Source organism: Miniopterus natalensis, chromosome 1 (assembly GCF_054644295.1).
Source record: "Miniopterus natalensis isolate mMinNat1 chromosome 1, mMinNat1.hap1, whole genome shotgun sequence".
In the NCBI taxonomy this organism is placed as follows: domain Eukaryota; kingdom Metazoa; phylum Chordata; class Mammalia; order Chiroptera; family Miniopteridae; genus Miniopterus; species Miniopterus natalensis.
This window is the reverse complement of record NC_142081.1, coordinates 178,095,125-178,110,139: the sequence shown is the minus strand read 5'-3', so window position 1 is coordinate 178,110,139 and position 15,015 is coordinate 178,095,125. Positions and strand designations below refer to the sequence as shown.

The 15,015-nt window shown below is 37.3% G+C and overlaps 1 protein-coding gene across 1 annotated transcript in view; it reads left to right on the top strand.

The window, feature by feature from the left end:
- Positions 1-1,085: 1,085 nt before the first annotated feature.
- Positions 1,086-15,015, top strand: part of SLC30A9 (solute carrier family 30 member 9) — a 60,408-nt gene continuing 46,478 nt past the window's right edge. Inside the window, exons 1-2 of the mRNA XM_016206788.2 lie at positions 1,086-1,295; positions 9,297-9,464. Coding sequence (XP_016062274.1) covers positions 1,184-1,295; positions 9,297-9,464 — 280 coding nt within the window. The 5' untranslated portion in view covers positions 1,086-1,183. The remainder of the gene's footprint in view (positions 1,296-9,296; positions 9,465-15,015) is intronic.

The following is a 15,015-nucleotide window of genomic DNA, read 5'->3' as shown; positions in this document are numbered from 1 at the left end:
ATGCTAACTTATTTCCCCTTGAAATAGTTATTGTGTAGTAATATAGGTAAGTGACTCAGATTAATTTTAAAACAAACTACCCTGCACTCCATTCAATTAATTAATTTGTGCCAGACATTGTTTTAACCCCTGGGAAACCGCAATGTACAAAGCACAAGATTCCTGCATGGTACTTTACTTTCTATCCTGAGAGACGGAAAATAAAATAGTTTCACGCATGATACTTTACTTTCTATCCTGAGACAGAAAATAGTTTCACACAGTGATAAGCGTCTTGAAGAAATGTATACAGAGCAACAAGGCAGAGAATAACCAGGCCTAACTCTATAGCAAGGTGGTGGAGGAAGCCCGCCGAGCTAGGGCCCGAATGAGCAAGTCAGAGCGAAACACAGTTAACGCCGAGTGAACACTGTTGCGGCCTCCTCCTCTCTGGGACCAGGCTGACCTCTGTTTCCATGTCTGCGTATCTCCCATTATGCGGACAAATCTTGACTTTATAAAAGTCTTATTCTGTTGTATTACGGACGAGGATCTGACGTTCAGAGGTTAGTAGGGCACGTAACTGATTCCGAAGTGGGTACTTGCCTTCAGGGTACTGGGCAAAAAATGATATTACAGGAGAAGAACGACGCACTTTGGTAAAGGTTCGGACAAAACTGAAGACACGCTGGCCTCGGTTTGGGCTTATCAGGGAAGGCTCCGCAGAGTCGGAGGACCGGGTCCGTCCGTCCTTCCCGCCCTCCCTCCACCTTCCAACACAGGGCCCAGGTTTCGAGCCCGGAAAAAAGAAGAAAAGAGAAAGCCCCAATGGCTGCCGCTTCTCTCAAGACTTTCTTGGCTATTAAGATCCAATTTACGCTACGGTTTCAAAGCAAGACGTAAAAGTACAAGTGCGGAGGAAGACAAGAATAAATACCACAATTCCCCGGCAGCCACGCCCTCCCCACGACGCTGGGACCGGTCTGCGGACGCAGAGCGTCGCGATTCGCGCTCAGGGTACGTCACTTCCGCTGCCTCGGCGGCGGGCGTCAATAAATGACGTTACCATTTCCGGGTTACGGAGGCCGCCCGCGGCGGCGCAGGCGTGGGTACTAGCAGGTCCCCGGTCTATGGAGTCAGTTGGTGCCGGTGGTGGCGCGGAGGCAGGAGACGGTGTCCGTGTAGGGGCCTTTGCCCCGCCAGGATGTTACCGGGCCTGGCCGCCGCCGCTGCGACCCACAGATGTGGCTGGTCCTCCCTGTGCCGGCTGCGTCTGCGCCGCGGGGCGGCGGTCCGCGGCTCCAGCGAGCTCCAGGGTGAGTGTCGCGCCCCGGCCGCTGACCCCGCGGAAGCCGGACTGGAGGACCAGGCCGAGCTCTGCGCTCTGCGCCTCGCGTCGGGCCGGACGCCCGCTAGCCCTTCCCCAGTCCCAGCCCCAGCCCCAACCCCTTCGGGTCTCCGCCTTTGCAGTTCCGCCCGCCCCGCCGGGGGGGCTCCTGACAGGCCTCGGTTACCCTGGTCTCGCCTGTGATCCTAGCACAGGTCCCGCAGAAATTGCGGTCAGCTCGCGGGCAGTGTCACCACCACGAAGCCGAGCACTTGGTACCAAGTAAAACATTACGTGCGCGTCGCGGTGCCTGGCGGTGACACTGCCTCCGCTCATCCTCTGGGCAGTGGGAAATTACTGCCTCCTCCAAGTTCCAGGGCCTTTTGAGCTCACCGACTCACCTTCACTGGATACTTGAAGCCGAGTAGATTTTTTTGCCCTACTCCTTTCTCGTATTCCCAACTTGTTTTCTTAAATTTCCTAAAAGAAGGAAGGCGCGCGCGGGGTTGGGGGTGGGGTTGTTGTTCATCATATACGAATCATTCTTAAGTATGAGGGTAGGACCATCTATCTCAGTCACTGAATGAGCCCAGTATTGGGCTGAAAAACAAAAGAACTCTTCAGTTCCCTTCAACACTCTTTTTGGTGAAAAAGTATCTGCAGGAGCTGTAACCCAGAAAAAGGTGATTCACGAGAATTTTTATCCCTCTACTTAAACATTCTTTTCTGACTCAAATAGTCCCATAGTTTCCAAAAAGCATTGAACTTGTAAGTTTTAATCAGGCTTGCCTCCGTTTTTGCCATAGATTGGCATGCCATAGCTTGACACTTGAGAACGACGTTAGGAACAATGAGGGAGAAGACTGACCCCCCCCCCAATCTAATCCCCCAGGTTCTTGGGGATGCAAAGAGTATTTACAGAAACATTTCTCAAAAATCCCTGTTTGAAAAACGTGTAGCATGTCTGTGACTTCGTAATAGAAGTTGGAAGTTGTAGTGAAGTCATTCACGTTTATAATATAAGCTATGGTGACACCTCTGCTGTGCAAATAATACATTTGTATTTTTTATTTGCAATACATGTAAAACTGGCTCTTAAAATTTCAGAAATGTTCTTGGGGCTTTTTGGTGGTGCTGGAAAATTATAATTGTTGAGTTTTTTATATTGGCAGCATACCTGGTTCTCTTATGAGCAAGATGAATCATTTGGTTATACTCACTTTAAAATACCAAGTAAACTTTATAGCATTGCTTCTATTGACCACACAGCTTATGCATTTTACACGTAAATTAGGTGTAGTGGCTGTTGAATTTAGGCTAAACTGCCCGTTAAGTGTTGGTTAAAAGGAGTTGAAATAGTGTAATTTGTAATCCCTATTCTCTGTAGCTGTCATTATGTAGAAGATTATGTGTCTTTGTCTCATCATCTGTGAATCATAGATAATAATTACCTATCTCACCAGTCAGAATGACTTTGCAGAGTTCTTTGGAATGTTTATTACCAAAAAATTAAAATGTGTTCTCACACTTAAAAACATTTAGTAGGTTTTAAAAATAACCTTGTGTATGAAAATTTAGTTTCAGTAATACTGAAACTTTTTAAAAGGGATACCGTAATTATGGTAAAATTTTAAAAATCATTTAGAAAAAGAGTACTGTTTAAGTTGGATGGGTGTAAGAAGAAAAGAGTATTTGAAGAACTTTTGGGAAAAAATTCTTAAAAAATACTTTTCTTTGTTAAGAGATAAGGTTTAGTTTATGCTTCTAAAATTCCTGTGTGGGAGCAGATGGGGTTTGGGAAAAACTTATGAAGAGTAAGGAGAGGAGGAAACCCTGAGGGAAACTGCTTCTTTATTTGCATACTTAAAATGAGAAATGCCCGTTTGTCAGACTAACACTGAAAAAATTTAAAGGTGGAAAGGAAAACAATATTCTAGAGCAGCACTGTCCAAAAGGAGTATGTGAGCCATATTTATAATTTTCAGTTATCTGATAGCTGTATTTAAAAAAATAAACACAGATGAAGAAATTAATTTTAATGATGTATTTTATCCAGTATATTCAAATATTTCAACATGTAATCAATATAAAAATTATTGAGATATTTCACATTATCTTTTTGTACTAAATTTTTGAAGTCCAGCATGTATTTTACACTTACAACACATCTTAGTTCAGAGTAGCCACATTTTAATGCTCAATAAACAGTGACTACTGTATTGGACAGTGCAGTTATAAAGTTAGTATCCCTAATTTATAAAGAATTTTTACAAACCAGTATACCTTCCAGTAGAGAAGTGGGCAAAGGAAATGAATAAGGAGTCCATAAAGGAGTTAAAGTGGCCAATAAAAATGTGAAAATGTTTCATACTCACTAAGAAAGTTTCTTTGGCTTTGCATAGAGCATGTACTTATTTTTTAATATATTTATGTCTTGCCTCATTTGACAAAAGTTTGAGGTAAGAAGATGCTCTTTTAAGTACTTACTACACATCAAATTAACAGACACATGCTTTTATTTAAATCTGAGATTAATGAAAATGTAGTTTTTAAATAAAAAGATAGAAATTAAACCTTTGTATTTTATTCCTGTCTCTAATGTGCTCATAAGAAAAGTAGAGTGGAGGTTTTAACAACTTTTGTCCCCAGGACCCCTTCCCTTAGGACAGTACAGTTATGGAGTTAGTATCCCTAATAGGAGCATTGACAATTCTAAAAGACCATTTTGGTAGACTGACAGCATGATTCTGTGTAGTTTAAGGTAATGAGAGAATTTATAACTGTAAAATGAGTGTAACCTTAGTGTGTTCCTCATAAAGTTTTTGTGAGTTAGGATCATTCAAGGAAGAGGTGCTAGACATTGTAGTTACTGATGGCGTAATGCTGAGCAAGACAGACACAGTTTTCACATTTATTGGGCAGACACTAGGAATGAGAAAACATAAGTGCCGTACAAGAAATATGCAGGGTGCTGCACTAGAAAGTAAGCAGCAGGGACTGTTTCATTTTCATTACATATGTTGGCTTGGGACTCCAGCTTTTCTGTTGTTGCTGTTTTTATTTTCTTAAAGCAAATATTAACAAGAGTTAAGCAAGACAGTAGAGATGTATGCCAAGAGGCAGTGCAGGAAGTTGCCAGCATCTCATAATCTTTACTAAAAAAAAAAAAGAAAAAGAAAGGCTTTCTTATTACTGTGTCCTGGAGAAAAATCACATCTGCAATAGTCTTTTGGGTTGAGCTACCCAGTCTAGGTCACACTTTTGCTTGCTAGGTGATTAGACATAAAAGGGGTTTTCCTGCGTTTTTGTCAGCTGAAAGCATAGAAGTAAACTAGAAATAGTGTGTTACTATTAGCAGTAATAATAAAATAATTTAGCAATGGAAATATTTTTAGTTTTTAAAATTTAGGCATTTTTTGAAAATACAGAAAAGTATAAGGTATAGAGAAAAATTATGCAGAATCCAGATATTTCACCAGTAACATTTAAAAAAAAAATTGTCTTTATTGTTGAAAGTATTATAGCTTCCCCCCCCTTTTGGGGGGGAGTGAGAGATTAATCAAAGAATTATGTGCATAACCCATGGACACAGGCAGATGAGGGGTGGAAGGGACTGATGGGGGAAAAAAGGGGTCACCAGTAACATTTTTAATAGTTAAGTTAATACTGTACTATTTTGTCTTCTGTAAATATTGTGACATGAGTATTTTTATGTTATTAAAATGAAATATAGGGATGTCTCATAACCTATCATCCTATGGGGGAACATTTATTTTCAGTTTTTGCTGTGATAAGTAATACCATGAAGAACAGTTTTTGCATTCTATATTTTATAGTATATTTTATGGGCCTAGCAAGTTTCTGCTGTGTTACTCTGCTTATTGTGTATTTTAAATTCACTATTACTAATCTCTGTAAAAATAAGTGATTTATCAATGGTTTAATTTTTAATATGTCAGTGCTTTAGAAATTTTGGGGAAAAACTGCTGAAATAGTTTCTTAAGTATTGAGACTGACCTCTGGAAGACTTAGGGTACACATTTTTACTCTGGTCCTGTTTGTTTTTAGTTAGGCAACATACACAGTATGTCAGTTTATATGGGAGAAAAAGTGTTTCTTGTGTTGTTGTTGTAGTTTGAAAAAGAAGGCCAAATTTCGTCTGAAAGCCAAAGTGGTAGATGACAGACCAGACTGGAGAGAGAGGACAAGTGGTAATCAGTAGCTGTGGTCATTAGGAGCTACAGAAGCACTTGCAGTAAAATAAAAATAGGGAAGAGTAATTGTTGTGACTGGACTGATAAAGACACCAGAAGCTTGCAGTCTTGAAGAAGAAACTGCCCTTATATATTCAGCAAAAATAAGGTTCTTGTCTAGGCCTATAAAACAGTGAACACCAAACTTAAGACTGATCTATATGTAGCTTATTTTAGAAGTCACCTTAAAGAAAGGGTATTAATGGTGGGTAATATTTTTTACTCTCTTTCTGCCTCCTAGAATTAATGAATGAATTCAGTAATTTATTTGACAGATGTTTGTGTTTCTACTGCTATGGGTTAGGTATTATATTTGCTTTATTGACTCAAATATGGTCCTGTGTATTTTTTAGAATATAAAATGTTAAAGGTGGTAATGTATTCTGTAAGTTTTGTGCAGTTTTTTATCTTGTTTTAATGCCAAATGGGTACTTTTAAAGTTTTTGATACCTGACATTCTCCTGAAGTTAAAAATTAAGGACTTTTCAAAACAGCTAGCAAGGAAGCCATCAAAGATTACTAGGATAGTGGCAAGAGGACACAGGAGTCAATTTGAAGAGAATACTAGCCCAGAATGAGACTGTTGGAGCATTAATCAGGGTAATGACTAACATGGATTGAAATACATTAAATAATGCTTAAATCTATGAAATTATAATGATACATGCAATACAAATTGACATTACTCCTGCAGGATGGTAGGTAATGAACTTGTTATATTGAGAGCTAGAAAATAAAGGGAAAGAATTAAGCACCTAGCTTGATTTTCCTATGTGAGCTATACTGCTGGATAACCTAATAAATATAGGGAATGTTCTCTTTGTAGACGTATATGACTAATAATGAAGTGATAAATTATCACCATTTTGTAACCACTTAATGAGTAGATGGTTCTAGGCATTGAACAACAGCATATTACTATCACAGATAGACAACCAAATATTATGTGGCTTCTGATGAAAGAATTCATCACCACCTAACAAGTAGTGTTGTAATAAAAAGAACCAGAAATCAGATAAAGCCTTTATTTTGTTTTATTTATTGATTTTTAGAGAGAAAGGAAGGGGGAAGAGAGAGAGAAATATCTATTTGTTTTCCATTTATTTATGCATTCATTGGTTGGTTCTTGTATGTGCCCTGACAGGGGATTGAACCCACATCCTTGGCATATGGGGATGATGCTCTAACCAGCTGGGCCACCTGGGGCTGGATAAAGCCTTTAGATCCACCAATTTTTAGAATGTATAGAAGAACAGGATAAACAACACCAGGGAATTAAATCAGCAAAATTTAGACTGGAAAACTACCAGGACAAAAAGTTAGGACAAACAACTTGGTCTCTTCAATACGAAAACTACTCTTAAAAAAGAAATTATCCTGTAGCTTAAAAGAGATTTAACGGACATCTCAGTCAATCGCAGTATGTGAACCTTATTAGGATCTATTCACATACACAAAAACTGGAAATTGATGATATTAAGGAGTGGTTTATTGTTTTTTACTTGTAATGATGCTGTGGCTGTGTTTAAAAAGTTCTTGTTTCTTAGAGTACATACGGAAATGTTTATAAATGAAATTATTTTATGTCTGAGTTTTGTGTCAAATTAATATGGAGGTGAGATATTGGTGTAGGTAAAGATGAGACAAGGTTGACTATGAGTTGATACTTTTTGAAGATAGGCAATAGACACATATATGTTTATGGTACTTTTTTTTCTGCTTTTGCATGTGCTTGAAATTTTCTGTTATACAATGTTTTAAAATCTAAGGAGAAAAAAAATCTAGCATCAAGTCATAGGAACATTGTCATCTCCTGAGGAAGGATTTTTTAGACTGTGGAGTAATCCCTCTTTAAACACTTTAGTGCAATCTCTATAAAATCATATCATCAATGGGTGAAAAAAAGGTGTTATGACATATTGTCTTTGTTATGTAATAATCATAAAAGATATTTCAAAAAGGGCTGACAAGTCAACACCAGTGGCCCATTGTGAAGATGCTTTCATGGAGGGTGGGTTTCTTGGGAGAATTTGCTTTAGCCTTTGTGTCACAAATTAATTTTGCTCGTAGCCTACATATTTTACTATGCAAGAAGATACACTGTTATATTTGCTTTTCTCAGCCTTTCAGAAATGGAGGTGCCCTAGCTGGTTTTGCTCAGTGGTTAGAGTGTCATCCCCGGACTGAATGAAGGGCTTCAGGTTTGATTTTGGTCAAGGGCACATACCTTGGTCATGGGTATATATCTTGGTTGCAGTCTGGATCCCTGGCTCCAGTGCGGGACGCAACCAGTCGATGTGTCTCTTTCACATTGATGTTTCTCTCTCTTGCTCTCTCCCTCTCTGTCTCTCTCCCTCATTCTCATTCTCTCTCTCTCCCTCTCCCCCTGTCTCTCTCTCTCTCTCTCTCCCCCTCTCCCCCTTCCACCCTCTCTGAAAAGCAATGGAAAAAGTATCCTCGGGTGAGGGTTTAAAAAATAAAAAATAGAGGCAAATGACCAAAATTATACTGGGCTTTCGACAATTATTTGCCAACTAAATGAAAGCGTAAGTTGACATCAGGAAGTTTTAAAAACAAATAACTTCCAAGCCTGAAATTTGAGTGAATACTTAAGCTGCCTCTGTCCCTCATGCTTTTCAAATTATCTTCAACATTTACAGTAACTTAAGTTCCTGATGAATTTACTGAACCATTAAGAAAAGATTTATTTTTTCATTTCAGAAGGCATATATCTGCACATGCACATACATGAATTGACATTTTTCTAAGCATTTAGAAAAGTCTAAACTCAAATGTTTAACCCTCCACTCTTGGAAAAACAACTGTCTAATGATATAATTTCATTAATACACCTAAAACTTTAGAAAATATATAAGTTATATCTAGACAGGGTTTTGAGTTCTTTTACAAAGAATTCTAAGTACTCATAAAAAAAAAAGATGAAGGTCACAGGAGCGTAGAGACAGACAGATTTACTTTTCTACCACTTAAGGGTAAGTGTGGAATATGTGTTTTTCCCCCTGTATTTCAGCCCTCTAAAGCCCATAGCCAACCCAGATGCAGTGACTGAAGTGCTTCATAATTAATATTCTTCTCTCAATTAAAATTCCCATATACTGAGAATTTTGCCAACATTTCACTAGATATTAATCTAATTATCCTTTTAAAAATCAGTGACAGTATGAATGACTGATTAATATAATTCACTTATTGATTATGAAATGAAAGGAACAAATCTGCAGCTAGTAGAAAGAGGACATAGTGTAATTTTGAGCAGTTTGGAATTTTAAGTAGGAAGCCCTCCTGACCTCTCACCTCAAGAGTTCTGTATCCTGAAGAGTACATTATGCCAATATTTTTTTTTTTGGCAAGTAACCAGCATACAAAACAAAGAATATCTGTTATATGCCAGACACCTTTCAAAATAGCTGAATAATATGAATTTTTAAAATATATTTTAAAATTTTCCATGTGAATAAATTTACAAATGAGAGAAAATAGGAGTATTATCCTTTATTTTCTTTACAGAATTTTATCCCTTTATATTTAGGTCAGTGAAACACCTCCAGTGCAGAGAGGGTGGTTTGGCATTGTACGTTTGGGTATCTTGCAGTATGAAAGTTTTACTGTTATTCCATAAAATTATTCTCTTTCTAATCATAGTAGGCATGTTTTATTGGGTATAAGAATCCTTGTGAGCTTGTTTGAAATTAAAATAAATTTTTTTTTTCTTTTAGAATGGCAGAATTTAGTGACATTTGGAAGCTTTTCAAACTTGGTTCCCTGTTGTCACTCATACTTTTGTACACTGAGTCAAGTAAAGCTGTACTCTACAAATGTTCAGAAAGAGGGGCAGGGATCAAAAACTCTCAGAGTGGAAAAAATACCATCATTTGATGAAGCAGGTATGTATGTATAAATCTTTTAAAATAAATTTTTCTGTATACTGGAATAGTTTGTGTAAGAATATTTGTTCCTTGAATATTTGTAAAACTTACTGGAAAACTGTCTTACTGATATTTTTATACAGTTCTGGAATTCTGGAATTCTCTGTCACTGTCCCTTCATATCTGATCTCTTTCCATTTCTCTTATTTCCTTTTGGAACTCTCATTAGAAATATGTTACATCTTGCTTTATTTTCTGTGTCTCTAAACCTGTTGTATTTTCTATTACTGAATTTTATATTTTTATTTCTGTCATTTTTATATTTCTATTCTGGCCTGAATTCTGGGTTATTTCTTTAGGTCTGCCTAGTTCACTAATTACCTCTTTAGTTACCTCTTATCTACTGATCGATACATATGTAGGGCTTTTAATTTCAGTGATTATATTTTTCTAGAAAGTGTTTTTTACCTTGCTTGGTTGATCTCATGTTCCTTGCTTATATTTTCAAGCTTTTATTACTTAGCCATATTAAACATAGCTATTTTATATTCTCCCTGAAAATTATACTGTCTGAAATCTTTTGGTTCCCACTATATTCTTTTTTCTCTGTTACTTGCTCTCATTCATGATACCATGTTTGTGTTTTTTAACTGAGAGTTGTTCATTTTCTATGCAGTTTTATATCTTGGAACTTTTTGATGTCTCTCTGGATTGAAGATGTGGTCCTGCATAGAGAGTTCGCTTTTACCTGTTAGCTGGTGGGAATACAGCTTGGGACCATTTTAAATTCTCTGCTTCACATTTTTAGACCACATTGGTAGCAAGAATTCAGACTGCAAACTTGCATGAGGGCTGATTTGTCCTTAGGATTTTCAGGGGAGTTTTTCACCCCACTGCGTAACATGAAAATAAAGGCAGGCGTGCTTCTCTGCTGTTTCCTTCTGTGTGTATTAATTGTAGTTCACAGTTACACCATGTGTGTGGCTTTTCCCCTGAGCGTCTTCTGTTAGCAGACACCTTTTTTCTGAATGTCTCCATCTTGAGCAGAATTATTCGTTTTCTCTGGTCTTCCATGCTCCTTGTAGCCATGAAGTTCTGTAGAAGCTCAAAGAGTATAAGCTTCAACAGAAGTCACTAAGGAAAAAACTGGCTTTGGTGTACTCATTCTATAGAGGTCCAGCTTTTCCTTCCTTTTGCCTTCTTCAGAACATTTTTTGCTAGCTTAGCAATGCATTTGAAAAGATTTTGTTCAGGCTATCTCGTTTGCTGTGCAGCATTAAAAAGAAGTCCTTTATTCATTATTTTATTCAAGAAGTATTTATTGAGTACTTTTTATATGGCAGCAAGTGAGAATGACTCTGAGTGTATAGTCTCTTTATTGCTAAAACAGAAAATTAAGCTAAGAAATATAATACTATAGAGTAATTCCTGTGATAGGGGAAATACTGTGTGCTGCAGAGGTTTCTGAGTCTTGAGTGGTTAGGAAAGGTTTCCATGAGGAAATGATATCTAATTAGGGACCTGAAAGAAAAGAGGTATTGGTGTGATGTATGGTGGAGAAAGAAGGTAAAATTGCAAGTAATAATAGTGTGATTGAACTAGTGAGTAAAGGACCTGGTGGTGGGGTTGGTAGTTTTGAAAAGTGCAAGGGATGAAACTCAAGAGGGAAACACTAGTCAGATCAGGGTTTTGTTCAGGAGTTTGGACTTTGTAGGCAGTGGGAATCTATTGGAGTATTGTTAGTAGAGGAAATATTTGACCAGATTTAAGAATGAACGATAAGTTGCAGACTGGAAAACAGATTGCAAATGAGGCAATAATCCAAATGATGGTCTAGACCAGGCTAATGGCAATGATTTTTTTAAAAGGAGGTGAACACAAGAGATTTAGGAGCTGAATAATTAGGGCTTGGTGATTGAATTTGAGGGCATGAAGGAAAGAGTCAAGTAAAGGTCAGTGCCTGGTATGCATTGGGCAATTGCGTAGTGATTTCCTTGGCTTCTAAAATTAGGAATACCAAAGCTAGAGTAGAGTATACTTTGAGAAGATAATGATTCAGTTTTGGACTTCTAAACTGTAGGTGCCTCTGAGACATCTTAATGGATGACTAGTAGACAGTTGGATATACTACAGGCAGATCTCAGAGGTATTGTGAGTTTAGTCCAAGCCAGTGCAATAAAGCAAATATTGCAGTAAAGCGAATCTCAAATTTTTTGGTTTCCCTCCCAATGCATATAAAAGATGTGTGTACACTATATGTAGCCTATTAAGTGTGCAATGGCAATATGTCTAAAAAAGGTACATTATTTAAAAAATACTTTATTGGTAAAAAATGTTTAGCATCATCTGAGCCTTCAACAAATTATAATCTTTTTGTTAATGGAGGATCTTTATGTTGATGAAAACTCAGTATCTGTGAAGTACAGTAAAGGAGGGTTTAATAAAACAAGCTGTATCTGTACTATTCTACTGTGAGACATCATCATCTCTTGGCTGGCTTACTGCAGTAACCTTCTCCTTGGGCTCCCTGCTTTTACTCTCTTACTTGCTCATTATGTTTCAGCCAAACCAGTCTTATTTTGGTTCTTAGAAAACCAATCTTGTTCTCATTTATAGGGCCTTTGCTCTAGTTGCTTTCTTTCCAAGGCGTACTTGGTCACATGGCTGACCTCTACTGGCCATTACATTGTAGCTGAAATGTCAGCTCTGCACAGTCATTCTTTAATCACTCAATCTGAAGTAGCCACCTAGTCAGTCTTTAATATTATCTTAATTTTAATTCTCTGTGTAGACTGTACTTATTACTGACTGGTATTTTCAGTGTCTATTTACTTCTTTATTTCCCATTTGTTTGCAAGCCAATGACAGCAGGAACCTCAGTGCCTAGAGTGGTGGTTTGCACATAGTAAGGGTTTAATAAACATTTGTAAATGAATGAATGTGTAGAGTTCTAACCTGGAGATACAGATTTAGGAGATGTTATACCCAGGTGGTAACTGAAATCATGGGTATGTGTGAGATAATGCAGGGAGAGTGTTTAGAGTGAGGAGATAAAATCTAATACAGCTCTAGCCAGTTTGGCTCAGTGGTTAGAGCATCATCCCATGGACTGAAGGATCCCAGGTTTGATTCTGGCCAAGGGCACATACCTTGGTTGCAGGCTCGATCCCTGGCCCAGTCAGGGCATGTGCAAGAGGCAACCAATTGATGCGTCTCTCTCGCATTGATGTCCCCCCACCCTCCCCCCGCCAAAAAAAAGCAATGGAAAAAATATCCTCGGGTAAGGATTAAAAAAAAAAAGATCTACTAGAAACCCCCTAATGAGTAGGGACAGATGGAAGAAGAGGAGCTGCAAAGAATCCTTTAGGAGGAGCAGCCCAGAGAGATAGGAGAAAATCCAGGGAGAGCACAGTGTCGGGAGAAGAGAGTTTTGAAGAAGAATAAACATTTCAGGACCATCTTTCCCGGATATCTTTCACAGGGGAAGATTTTACAGATTCATTGAGAAACTTGTATTCATGTAATGATAATCTGTTTTTCTTCCTTTCCCTTAAGTCTCACCCTCCCTTTGGGCTTACTGTACAATTTTAACCAGTTTCTTTCCTTTTACTTGTGGTGATGGAGAACTGCTAGGGTAAATATCGATTGAGAGGTTTGATATTAAAGGATGAAGGAATGGAGAGTGTAGTGAGTCCCTAAGTTCCAGAAATAAGCATGTTTATTACATCATCAAAATGGGAGAAGAAATAGGCGATGAAATAATAAAGGGTAGATTGTGTTATAATGCTCTTCTGAGGTGACTATAGACTCAGGCAAAAAATACTTACTGTTGGTTTCTCTATATAAAATGCTTGAAACTGAAATCCATGAGTAGGTTTCTTTTTTTTATGCCAACTGGAATAAAAATGTTAATTATTTAATTTTTTAAAAATTTGTCTTTATTGTTGAAAGTATTACAGATGTCCCCCTTTAATCCCTCATTGATCTCCCCCCACCCTACATCTGCCCCCCCCAGGCCTTCTCCATACTATTAGTTTATTTTCTTATATTAGAAATTCATTGTTTATGATGGTTTTATTTTGGGCTCAATTTTTCAGAATTATCTTAGGCCAGATTAGACCTTCTTAGCCATCAGATAGGCAGCAAGTAATTGCTTGATTGAAAGATAATTTGTATAATTAAGAGTCTGAGATTGACTTTTGAATAATTCAGACGGCATGATAAAGTCAGGAACAGCTCATTAAGAGGCAGAGATTTGCTAAGGAATCCTTAAGTTTTTAAGGAGCATTCAGATGTTTTAAATTTTAGTAAGATTAGTTTTAATTTTGCTAATGACAGCAGATGTGTGGCAAACAGCCAGGACTTGAGCTTAAAACAGAATGTCTAGTGATATTCATGCATAAAATATCTGGTTACTTACCAAAATCATGAAGATTCTACTCCAGTGATACATATAAGTTTATTAAGATGGCAGTGTGCAAAATAGGTATTCATATCTATATTTGAGCCATTTGCTAGCATTTCTTGTTTGTGATTCTTAACACTATATAATTAGTAACATCTAGACACTTTTAAGTGAGAAGAATATCCAGAAATATCAGCCTTAGAGCAACTCATTTTCTGTTTGGTTGAATGACTTTGATCCTTGTGGAAAGGAGGGCTGTCTGAAATTTTTGACAGTGGCTTTCAGTTCAGACACTGAGTGTAGAACGCTTATTATTCTACCACCCCTTTCCTTTCATTTTTCCCTGCCCTACTCTTTGTTCACCAAAGCCAAATTTTAAGAAATTGATATGTAGATTTTATAAAGATGCTTTAGAATTTGCTTGCTGCGTAGGTAAACAATAATAAAATCATAATAATCATTTAACTGTTAAATGTCAAATGTTACAAGCTATAGTTATTATTTAAATAAAAGTGTTTTAAAGCCTATTTTAATTTATTAGTATGACATTATAACCTACTTAGTATTTGGTGACTAGTTAAAAAAAGCCTTTTGGAATTTTCTATAAATGTTTTGGTTATCAAAACATAATATACTATGTTAAGTAATTTCATCAGTGGCTTTCCATTTCCTGAAAAATAATGAAGAAATATACTAAAAGTTACATAAAAGATTTTTTTCTTTATTTTAAAGGGAATTTTGCCTTTGTTAGTGCTTAGTCTGTTAACATTTAATTTATCCATAAAATCCTTGAAAGAAGGTAAATAAGAAATTCTGATCAAGATAGCATTATGAATAGATGCTTTAAGGTACCTGTTTTACTTCTCACTCATTAGAGTGATAAAATATAAAGAGAGAAAACTGAAGAAACAGCTGGGCTAAAAAAAAAAAAGACATGCAATATCCAAGAAATGGGAGCAGAAAGTGCCAGATTCTGGGTCGGTAAGTAGGCACTGGCAGCCAGGAATTTAGCTTGTTTGGAGTAATGGATTTGCAAGTGCTATATTCATAGCCAGCTATTGGAGGCAGATTCACTGTTTGAACTTAATGCACCTACCACCATGCAGAAGGCTGAAAACAGTCTCTTCTGTTTGTTACCAGAGGCTATGTCTTGTAGGTAGGAGG